This window comes from Pseudophryne corroboree, chromosome 9, assembly GCF_028390025.1.
Source record: "Pseudophryne corroboree isolate aPseCor3 chromosome 9, aPseCor3.hap2, whole genome shotgun sequence".
Lineage (NCBI taxonomy): Eukaryota > Metazoa > Chordata > Amphibia > Anura > Myobatrachidae > Pseudophryne > Pseudophryne corroboree.
This window is the reverse complement of record NC_086452.1, coordinates 400760805-400773188: the sequence shown is the minus strand read 5'-3', so window position 1 is coordinate 400773188 and position 12384 is coordinate 400760805. Positions and strand designations below refer to the sequence as shown.

General features: G+C 46.9%; 1 protein-coding gene across 2 annotated transcripts in view; it reads left to right on the top strand.

Moving 5' to 3' along the window:
- The window catches only part of LOC134958347 (sortilin-like), a 122580-nt gene that overhangs the window by 106567 nt on the left and 3629 nt on the right, over positions 1 to 12384 (top strand). For both annotated transcript variants that reach the window (XM_063940894.1, XM_063940893.1), the window contains exons 2-3: positions 1561 to 1661; positions 2295 to 2385. In XM_063940894.1, the coding sequence (XP_063796964.1) occupies positions 1561 to 1661; positions 2295 to 2385 (192 nt within the window). The remainder of the gene's footprint in view (positions 1 to 1560; positions 1662 to 2294; positions 2386 to 12384) is intronic.

Genomic DNA, 12384 nt, shown 5'->3' with positions numbered 1-12384 from the left:
ACCGTACAGGTTGGTTCCTGGCAAGGTGATCATTGCATACAGTATTTAAATAAAGCTGTGCACAGCCAGCTCAGAATTATGTTTTTGTAGTTACTAAGGGAACGATTTCTGAAACGTTTCATTACTGTATGCGGAAGCCTCTGTTTCTGGTTGTTTTGGACCTATGTAACAAATGATTCATGCAGGAATGTTGCAGATAGCATGTCTTGTTGGCTAATTCTGCAATACCTCAGTCTCCTGAATAGGGACTGCAATCTGAAGTTCTTTATAAAGCTTTGTACCCAGTAGCTAACGCCATCTGAGGATGGCGTTAGCATGTGTATCCTATGCGGGACTGCATCACTGGAAATTGATCTTCACACCCTGACAGGCTGAACTGATAGGGTCCGCATTGCTGGAGGTTGCCTTGTAAATGATTTACGCATTAAAAATATGGCCATTCTCGGACGAGATCCCGGACCCCCAGCAACTCGGACCCTATTACATTACCCCGTACTTTTCTGAGGTAATGACATTATTGAAAAATATGTTGGTTATTATATTTATCAAACTTAAAGGGAAAATCAGAGGTGCTGCCAGTAGCAACCAATCATATTCGATCTAGCCTCTTATGGATTATACTAGATAAATGGATTTTGATTGGTTGCTAGGGGCAGTGTCTCCACTTAACAGGGCATATATGTAAAATGACATAGCCCTGTGACTACAGCAGTTAATCCCTAGGTACAGGACCGGAATATAGCTTGTGAAGACCCCAGGGTAACTAAGTTGTGGAGGCCCTTACCAATACAGCTGGCAATAATATTGTCAATAAGATATGTTGTTTTGTTAAAGTATAATGTGGAAATACTCCCAGCACCACATGTGATACATTGTTGATTCCCCCAGTTCACATTAAGCCACAGTACCCCCCATGATGGTGACGTAGCTGTGCGTTGGGGGAATTGACAACAGGCTTATAATGAGAGGGGCATCTTAATAATGTTAGTCAGCTAAACATATTTATACCCCTTTCACGCTGCCTGAGGCAGATCGCACCCGGGGGCCTAACACGGGTGCGACCCGCCTCAGGCCCCTTGCTGCCTCGCATATTGCTGGGTTGGTGACACAGCGGTGGTGGCACTTAGAGATCACATGATCTCCAAGCGCCACCCATCCACAAAGAGTGAACGGGAAACGGGTCGCATCGAACCGGCTTCCCGTTTTACACAGCACGGCAAGCCGGGTTAAACACGTGTTCTACCCAAGTTGGAATACCGGGTCGCTCGGCCCAAATTATTCCAACTGGGCCCTTTCACAGCAACACGGATTATGCGCGCTCATGTACAATAACACGTGTTTAAAAGCTAGCGGTCTAAAAGGGGTATTACTGTACATTGCTCATCTTGCCCATAAGCCGAGTGATTGCTTTATACAGTATGTGCCCACTATCATGAGCCTGCCCATCTAGTCTCTAATGCTAGTTTTTAGGTTTTGCCCATTGAGAGTAAGGGTATATGTGCCAGCGAAGTTTTGCCGTTAAATGTCCATGCGAATACTAATGGTGATGTCTCACTGCAGATCAGAATTCACCCAGGAATAATCGCTGCTGTCGTCGTGGTTGCATTGCTGGCGGTGTTGGCAGCTGTTTTCATTGTCCGAAAATACTGTTGTTCAGAAAGGTAAGAGCATCTTGTCCTAACATACATACATTAGATCAGTGGTTCTCAAACTCTGTCCTCAGGACCCCACACGGTTCACGTTTTCCATGTCACCCAGCAGGTGCACTGTGATCACCAACTGTCACATTTTAAAAATCTACAGGTGACCTGCAAAACATGTACCGTGTGGGGTCCTGAGGACCGAGGTTGAGAACCTTTGCTTTAGATGATCAGTTCTCTTTGGAAAAGTAGACACTCGTTATTCATGGATGAAAAGTGAAGAGGAGATCAGATCTCAAGTCTTCTTCTCCTTCTTTTTTCTTCTGATTCAAATAAACTGGATTGTTGCATTTAATCCTTGAAGGTTTTAGAACGGCTCCCGACTTGCTGCTTTGTTTGAAAAAGGTTTCTGTAGATAGTGTTAGTAGAAAATTAATAAATCTAATTTAGAAGTGATATAAACCATATAAGGAATAAAACTTGAGATATGACACAGGCATCCTGTTCCATTTCTCCTAATTCTTTAGAACAATGCTTTTCTGTTACGATAAGATGTACAAATAAGCTGTCATATTAGTAGTATTTCTTGGCGATTCATTTGCACAGAGAAATACATATTTAAGAGACAATCTGGCTAATTCTTGTATTTCTCAGTAACATTACCTACAGATATTCTGTTCTCCGGCGTCATCAGGAAGAGTTAGACAACAGCACCACCAACAGGCTGCAAGATGACTCTGACGAGGTACTGGCTAGTAATTCATCTTTATACACATTTTACGTATGTTACATGTTACAGCTAAAATATGCAATCACGTATTCATCTAGAAAATACAACATTTTATATAGATTAGCGATATACTGTCAGCGGGATGTGGTCATTTTTGCAATACACATCCAATATGAGAGATAGGGGCATATTCATTTAGTGCCAGTTCTTTCGTACTTTTTGGCTGTTTATATGTCAAATTTATATTCGACCATTTCAATGCCCGTGCTGTTTTTTTCGACTGGAAAGAAAAACCCGTCACGGACGAAAACCATGTGGATTGGCGAATTCGCCGCCGATCCGCATGTTTTGGCGAATTTGCGGGTGTTTTCACTCGTTTTTGGGTCCATTTTCGCCCATGCCGATTTGTCCACAAAAAAAACAAAAAAACAAAAAGGCATGGGCGAAGTGTGACTCGTGACAGTTTCAAACAAAACAAAAAACACTTTTTTTTTTTTTTACTTTTTTTTAAGACCGTTTTCTCTATCGTCCTAGTGGATGCTGGGGTTCCTGAAAGGACCATGGGGAATAAGCGGCTCCGCAGGAGACAGGGCACAAAAGTAAAGCTTTCCGATCAGGTGGTGTGCACTGGCTCCTCCCCCTATGACCCTCCTCCAAGCCAGTTAGATTTTTGTGCCCGGCCGAGAAGGGTGCAATTCTAGGTGGCTCTCCTAAAGAGCTGCTTAGAGAAAGTTTTAGCTTAGGTTTTTTATTTTACAGTGAGTCCTGCTGGCAACAGGATCACTGCAACGAGGGACAGAGGGGAGAAGAAGTGAACTCACCTGCGTGCAGGATGGATTGGCTTCTTGGCTACTGGACATCAGCTCCAGAGGGACGATCACAGGTACAGCCTGGATGGTCACCGGAGCCGCGCCGCCGGCCCCCTTGCAGATGCTGAAGTAAGAAGAGGTCCAGAATCGGCGACTGAAGACCCTTGCAGTCTTCTAAAGGTAGCGCACAGCACTGCAGCTGTGCGCCATTTTCCTCTCAGCACACTTCACACGCAGTCACTGAGGGTGCAGGGCGCTGGGGGGGGGCGCCCTGGGAGGCAAATGTAAACCTATATACTGGCTAAAAATACCTCACATATAGCCCCCAGAGGCTATATGGAGATATTTAACCCCTGCCAAACTTCACTAAAGAGCGGGAGACGAGGCCGCCGGAAAAGGGGCGGGGCCTATCTCCTCAGCACACAGCGCCATTTTCTCTCACAGAAAGGCTGGAGAGAAGGCTCCCAGGCTCTCCCCTGCACTGCACTACAGAAACAGGGTTTAAACAGAGAGGGGGGGCACTAATTGGCGATATAAATATCTATATAAAGATGCTATTAGGGAGAAACACTTATATAAGGTTGTCCCTATATAAAATTATAGCGTTTTTGGTGTGTGCTGGCAAACTCTCCCTCTGTCTCTCCAAAGGGCTAGTGGGTCCTGTCCTCTATCAGAGCATTCCCTGTGTGTGTGCTGTGTCGGTACGTGTGTGTCGACATGTAGGAGGACGATGTTGGTGAGGAGGCGGAGCAATTGCCTGTAATGGTGATGTCACTCTCTAGGGAGTCGACACCGGAATGGATGGCTTATTTAGGGAATTACGTGATAATGTCAACACGCTGCAAGGTCGGTTGACGACATGAGACGGCCGACAAACAATTAGTACCGGTCCAGACGTCTCAAAAACACCGTCAGGGGTTTTAAAACGCCCGTTTACTTTAGTCGGTCGACACAGACACAGACAGGGACACTGAATCCAGTGTCGACGGTGAATAAACAAACGTATTCCTTATTAGGGCCACACGTTAAAGGCAATGAAGGAGGTGTTACATATTTCTGATACTACAAGTACCACAAAAGAGGGTATTATGTGGGATGTGAAAAAACTACCATAGTTTTTCCTGAATCAGATAAATTAAATAAAGTGTGTGATGATGCGTGGGTTCCCCCCGATAGAAAATTATGGGCGGTATACCCTTTCCCGCCAGAAGTTAGGGCGCGTTGGAAAACACCCCTTAGGGTGGATAAGGCGCTCACACGCTTATCAAAACAAGTGGCGGTACCGTCTATAGATAGGGCCGTCCTCAAGGACCAGCTGACGGGAGGCTGGAAAATATCATAAAAAGTATATACACACATACTGGTGTTATACTGCGACCAGCGATCGCCTCAGCCTGGATGTGCAGAGCTGGGGTGGCTTGGTCGGATTCCCTGACTAAAAATATTGATACCCTTGACAGGGACAGTATTTTATTGACTATAGAGCATTTAAAGGATGCATTTCTATATATGCGAGATGCACAGAGGGATATTTGCACTCTGGCATCAAGAGTAAGTGCGATGTCCATATCTGCCAGAAGATGTTTATGGACACGACAGTGGTCAGGTGATGCAGATTCCAAACGGCACAAAGGTGTATTGCCGTATAAAGGAGTTATTTGGGGTCGGTCCATCGGACCTGGTGGCCACGGCAACTGCTGGAAAATCCACCGTTTTTACCCTAAGTCACATCTCTGCAGAAAAAGACACCGTCTTTTCAGCCTCAATCCTTTCGTCCCTATAAGATCATATCTGCCCAGGGATAGAGGAAAGGGAAGAAGACTGCAGCAGGCAGCCCATTCCCAGGAACAGAAGCGTTCCACCGCTTCTGACAAGTTCTCAGCATGGCGCTGAGACCGTACAGGACCCCTGGATCCTACAAGTAGTATCCCAGGGGTACAGATTGGAATGTCGAGACGTTTCCCCTTCGCAGGCTCCTGAAGTCTGCTTTACCAAGGTCTCCCTCCGACAAGGAGGCAGTATGGGAAAAAATTCACAAGCTGTATTCCCAGCAGGTGATAATTAAATTACCCCTCCTACTACAAGAAAGGGGTATTATTCCACACTATATTGTGGTACTGAAGCCAGAAGGCTAGGTGAGACTTATTCTAAAAATTTTTTTGAACACTTACAAAGGTTCAAATCAAGATGGAGTCACTCAGAGCAGTGATAACGAACCAGGAAGAAGGGGACTATATAGTGTCCCGGGACATCAGGGATGCTTACCTCTATGTCCCAAATTTGCCCTTCTCACTAAGGGTACCTCAGGTTCGTGGTGCAGAACTGTCACTATCAGTTTCAGACGCTGCCGTTTGGATTGTCCACGGCACCCCGGGTCTTTACCAAGGTAATGGCCGAAATGATGATTCTTCTTCGAAGAAAAGGCGTCTTAATTATCCCTTACTTGGACGATCTCCTGATAAGGGCATAGTCCAGGGAACAGTTGGAGGTCGGAGTAGCACTATCTCGGATACTGCTACAACAGCACGGGTGGATTCTAAATATTCCAAAATCGCAGCTGATCCCGACGACACGTCTGCTGTGCCTAGGGATGATTCTGGACACAGTCCAGAAAAAGGTGTTTCTCCCGGAAGAGAAAGCCAGGGAGTTATCCGAGCTAGTCAGGAACCTCCTAAAAACAGTGCATCATTGCACAAGGGTCCTGGTAAAAATGGTGGCTTCCTACGAAGCAATTCCATTCGGCAGATTTCACGCAAGAACTTTTCAGTGGGATCTGCTGGACAAATGGTCCGGATCGCATCTTCAGATGCATCAGCGGATAACCCTATATCCAAGGACAAGGGTGTCTCTCCTGTGGTGGTTATAGAGTGCTCATCTTCTAGAGGGCCGCAGATTCGGCATTCAGGATTGGATGTTGGTGACCACGGAGCCCAGCCCGAGAGGCTGGGGAGCAGTCACACAGGGAAAAAATTTCCAGGGAGTGTGATCAAGTCTGGAGACTTTGCTCCACATAAATATACTGGAGCTAAGGGTAAATTTATAATGCTCTAAGCTTAGCAAGACCTCTGCTTCAAGGTCAGCCGGTATTGATCCAGTGGGAAAAACATCACGGCAGTCGCCCACGTAAACAGACAGGGCGACACAAGAAGCAGGAGGGCAATGGCAAAAACTGCAAGGACTTTTCGCTGGGCGGAAAATCATGTGATAGCACTGTCAGCAGTGTTTCATCCCGGGAATGGAAACTGGGAAGCAGACTTCCTCAGCAGGCACGACCTCCACCCGGGAGAGTGGAAACTTCATCGGGAAGTTTTTTCCACATGATTGTAAACCGTTGGGAAATACCAAAGGTGGACATGATGGCGTCCCGTCTGAACAAAAAACGGGACAGGTATTGCGCCAGGTCAAGAGACCCTCAGGCAATAGCTGTGGACGTTCTGGTAACACCGTGGGTGTACCAGTCGGTGTATGTGTTCCCTCCTCTGCTTCTCATACCTAAGGTGCTGAGAATTATAAGACGTAGAGGAGTAAGAACTATACTCATGGCTCCGGATTGGCCAAGAAGGACTTGGTACCCGGAACTTCAAGAGATGCTTACAGAGGTCTTATGGCCTCTGCCGCTAAGAAGGGTCTTGCTTCAGCAAGTACCATGTCTGTTCCAAGACTTACCGCAGCTGCGTTTGTCGGCATGGCGGTGGAAAGCCGGATCCTAAGGGAAAAAGGCATTCCGGAAGAGGTCATTCCTACCCTGGTCAAAGCCAGAAAGGAGGTGACCGCACAACATTATCACCACATGTGGCGAAAATATGTTGCGTGGTGTGAGGCCAGGAAGGCCCCACAAAGAAATTTCAACTCGGTCGTTTCCTGCATTTCCTGCAAACAGGAGTGTCTATGGGCCTAAAATTGGGGTCCATTAAGGTTCAAATTTCGGCCCTGTCGATTTTCTTCCAGAAAGAATTGGCTTCAGTTCCTGAAGTCCAGAAGTTTGTCAAGGGAGTATTGCATATACAACCCCCTTTTGTGCCTCCAGTGGCACTGTGGGATCTCAACGTAGTTCTGGGATTCCTCAAATCACATTGGTTTAAAACCAGTCAAATCTGTGGATTTGAAGCATCTCACATGAAAAGTGACCATGCTCTTGGCCCTGGCCTGGACCAGGCGAGTGTCAAATTGGTGGTTTTTTTATCAAAAAAGCCCATATCTGTTTGTCCATTCGGACAGGGCAGAGCTGCGGACTCGTCCCCAGTTCTCTCCCTAAGGTGGTGTCAGTGTTTCACCTGAACCAGCTTATTGTGGTGCCTTGCACCTACTAGGGACTTGGAGGACTCCAAGTTGCTAGATGTTGTCAGGGCCCTGAAAATATGTTCCAGGACGGCTGGAGTCAGGAAATCTGACTTGCTGTTATCCTGTATGCACCCAACAAACTGGGTGCTCTTGCTTTTAAGCAGACTATTGCTAGTTGGATGTGTAATACAATTCAGCTTGCACATTCTGTGGCAGGCCTGCTACAGCCAAAATATGTAAATGCCCATTCCACAAGGAAGGTGGGCTCATCTTGGGCGGCTGCCCGAGGGGTCTCGGCTTTACAACTTTGCCGAGCAGCTACTTGGTCAGGGGCAAACACGTTTGCTAAATTCTACAAATTTGATACCCTGGCTAAGGAGGACCTGGAGTTCTCTCATTCGGTGCTGCAGAGTCATCCGCACTCTCCCGCCCGTTTGGGAGCTTTGGTATAATCCCCATGGTCCTTTCAGGAACCCCAGCATCCACTAGGACGATAGAGAAAATAAGAATTTACTTACCGATAATTCTATTTCTCGGAGTCCGTAGTGGATGCTGGGCGCCCATCCCAAGTGCGGATTATCTGCAATACTTGTACATAGTTACAAAAATCGGGTTATTATTGTTGTGAGCCATCTTTTCAGAGGCTCCGCTGTTATCATACTGTTAACTGGGTTTAGATCACAAGTTGTACGGTGTGATTGGTGTGGCTGGTATGAGTCTTACCCGGGATTCAAAATTCCTCCCTTATTGTGTACGCTCGTCCGGGCACAGTACCTAACTGGCTTGGAGGAGGGTCATAGGGGGAGGAGCCAGTGCACACCACCTGATCGGAAAGCTTTACTTTTGTGCCCTGTCTCCTGCGGAGCCGCTTATTCCCCATGGTCCTTTCAGGAACCCCAGCATCCACTACGGACTCCGAGAAATAGAATTATCGGTAAGTAAATTCTTATTTTTATTTACATTTAATGTTTTTCATGAAGAAAAAAATGAATAATGTATTAGAAACCTTGAATAAACCATATTTTAATGCTTTCTAACATTAATAGTGTTATTAGGCTTGGATTTATTTTGTATCTTTTAATAAAACCAATTTTTCCAAGCTTCTTTTCTCTTACGTCCTAGGGGATACTGGGATTCCATTTAGTACTATGGGGTATAGACTGGTCCACTAGGTGACTTGGGCACTTTAAGAATTCGATAGTGTGTGCTGGCTCCTCCCTCTATGCCCCTCCTACCAGACTCAGTTTAGAAGATGTGCCCGGAGGAGTCGGTCACGTCTCTGGAAGCTCCTGAAGAGTTTTCTGCATTTATTTTATATGTTTGTTATTTTCAGGCAGGACTGGATGGCACCGGCCTGCCTGCTTCGTGGAACTGGGGGGGGGGGGGGGGGTAAACAGAGTCTCAGTACCCGGACTGGCATTAGAGACTTAAAAGGGGGCTGACTCCATTTTAGGCACTAAATTACCTCAGCCAGTATAAAAAAGAGCGGGAAGACCGCGTGCCATTGAAGGGATGGGAGGGGGGGGGGGGGGGGGGGTAAACAGAGTCTCAGTACCCGGACTGGCATTAGAGACTTAAAAGGGGGCTGACTCCATTTTAGGCACTAAATTACCTCAGCCAGTATAAAAAAGAGCGGGAAGACCGCGTGCCATTGAAGGGTTGGGGCTTCACTATGAGCGGATCCAGCAGCTCACCAGCGCCATTTTCCCTCTGCAGCTGACACAGACGCTGACTGACAAGAACGCGCAGCTCCCCCGGAGAGACTCCAGATTACCTCAGCGGTACCAGAGGGTCATAGCAGGGGGGGGAGCCGTTATTAGTGTCCTAAGTCCCCAATCTAGGTACTTAGTCTGCGACCCAGCTAAGCTTGGCATTAGCGGTAAGGGCGCTGTGTGCTGGCTCCATACTATGTCTCTCCCTGGAAGGGCTCTTTGAGGGTTAATTGTTCATTTAACCTTTTCCTGTGTGTGTGTGTGTGTGTGTGTGTGTGTGTGTGTGTGTGTGTGTGTGTGTGTGTGTGTGCTGTCACTATTACAGTATGTCAGGCAAAGAGTGTGTATCATGTAAGGCACAGTGTTCCTCTTCTCCAGGGGGTTCACTAGTGTGTACTCAGTGTAGTGTACCTTCCCAGGCTAGCGAGGCAAAGCCAGCATGGCTGGACTCCATTAGGGGAATGATTTCCAATATTTCTACTAAATTGTCCCACAATGAGAAAGAGACACAATACTTAAGACAATCTATGACTGAGTTTATGAAAAGAGACTCAGTACCCAAACCAGCATCTCAGTCCCCTGCCATTTGTCCGCAAAAACGTACTTTGGCCCGTATCCTGCAGTCTGACTCTGATGATGAAGGGTCAGATGGGGAGGTGGATTCAGAGGTGGGAGAGGCTACTCTGTCACAGGGAATAGAGGCTCTCATAGAGGCTATCAGAGAAGTTCTGCATATCCCTGATAAGGTGACAGAGGAGAGTGAGGAATCTTATTTTAATATAAAAAATAAATCCTCAGCCACTTTTCCTTTGTCAAAGGAACTAAATACCCTGTTTAAAGAACCGTGAGTTAATCCTGATAGCAACCTTTTAGGGATTTGAAATTTCCTATCATTTCCTTTTCCTCCGGAGGATAGAAAAAAATGGGAAAATCCACCGATAGTGGATGCATCAGTATCCAGGCATGTTACGAAAAATTGTACTGCCTGTCCCGGGCGCAGCCTCCCTGAAACACATGGCTGATCGTAAAATTGAGACGACACTCAAATCCTTGTATACAGCTTCTGGGGTGGCCCAAAGACACTATAGCATGTGGGTGGATTACTAAAGTCGGGTAACCTAATTGAGTGGTTAGATACCTTGCCTCAAGGGGAGATTATTTTACTCCTGCAACATATACAGGACTCTGCGAACTTTATGGTGGAAGCCATAAAAGAAACAGGCTTGTTTAATGCACGCACCATTGCAATGGCCGTGTCAGCATGCAGGGGCTTATGGCTACGCCAGTGGACTGCTTAAGCGGACTCCAGGAAAGGCGTGGAGGGCCTACCTTTCACAGGAGAGTGCTCAAGCTCTGCTTCCTCAAAACATTCAGCATGACGGTGGACCGCGATGCCTGGAAGACTGGCAGGTGGGAGCCCGACTAAAATTCTTCAGTCACATCTGGACAAGTTCGTGCCAGGATCCCTGGGTCATAGATCTTATTTCCCAGGACTACAGACTGGAGTTCCAGGAGTTCCCACCTCACAGATTCTTCAAATCAGGCTTACCAGTTTCGCAAGAGGTAAGTATAACTTTACAGGACGCCATTCAAAAACTGGTACAGACTCGGGTCATTGTTCCAGTTCCACCTCATCTGCAAAACAAGGGGTATTATTCCAACTTGTTTGTGGTACCAAAACTGGACGGTTCGGTAAGACCGATTTTGAACCTCAAGTCGTTGAACTCGTACTTACGAGTATTGAAATTTAAGATGGAGCGGTGATCAGGAACCCATGACCTCAGTGCTGTGAGGCAGTAATGCTAACCATTACACCATTCGTACTGCCCTACCGGTAAATCCTTTTCTCGTAGTCCATAGGGAATACTGGGCGTCCGCCCGGTGCTTCATTCTTCCTGCACTGTTGCTTGGTTCAGTAATGTTATTTGGTTCAGCTGTTCCTGTTTACAGTTTGGTTAGCATGGCTTTCCTCTTGTTCTGTGTGTGCTGGTTTGTAATCTCACCACTATCTTTATCTATCCTTCTCTCGAAGTACGTCCGTCTCCTCAGGCACAGTTTCTAGACTGAGTCTGGTAGGAGGGGCAGAGAGGGAGGAGCCAGCCCTATTAAACTCTTAAAGTGCCCGTAGCTCCCAAGGGACCCGTCTATACCCCATGGTACTAATGTGGACCCCAGCATCCTCTACGGACTACGAGAAAAGGATTTACCGGTAGGTAATTAAAATCCTATTATGTGTATGGTTTTTTTTAAATAGTGGTCATATGAATTATGTGACAATTGCATTTCACTCTTTAACTATCATAGAGCCTCTTACAGTACAAAAGGATAGTTATTGTAGATTTACCATTAACTCTTTCTGCAACGGGGTACACTGTGTTCCACAGGGAAACATCGGTTGTAGAGCGGGATCTTGATCCAGAGGCACCATCAGGCAAAACTTTGACTATCCCAGGATGCATTGGTGCCTCCTCTATAACCCCGCCTCCAGGCACTGAGAGCTCAGTTTCGAGTGGTGCCTGCAGGCAGCAGGTCACCTAACAGGTAGGCTGCACTGAGGGGATCGGTATGAAATACCTACAGTCAAAATCCCGACATGGACAAAATACCTACATTTAAAATACCGACAAGGTAAAAATATAGACATGTAAAATGTCGACTGGTCAAAATGCCGACATGAGTTTTTTTATTTATTATTGTATGTTGACATAGGTCGACATGGACACCATATAAGTGTACCGCGTCCCCTCGCATGGGGGTCCACTGGGATGGAAAAGTATGAACACGTCGTTTCAGTGAAAAACTCATGTTGGCATTTTGATCTGTCGACGTTTTACATGTCGGTATTTTGACCGTCTGGATTTTGATTGTCTGTAAATTGACTGCATCCCGCACTGAGCAGCCCTGAAAAAGCTAATAGAAGACTTCAAGGACTGCAGCACTGTTATGTCAGTGCTGCGCCTTCGTCACCTCCCAAGCGGCGTCACATACTCCCGTGGCTCAGATCCCAGGTACTTGCGGCGGAGACGCTCCGGCTTAGGCACACGGTCGCAGACGCTCTCCTGGTTCGCGTGGCTGCTACGGAGGGAGCAGGTGAGAGGGTCCCCCAGGTGGGACCTGCCACTAAATTGCGTTCCTGGTCGCAGTCTAGGGAGACGGACTGCGACGCTGGTGTGGACACGGTCACCAAGCAGGGACCCCACTATATCCGCCAG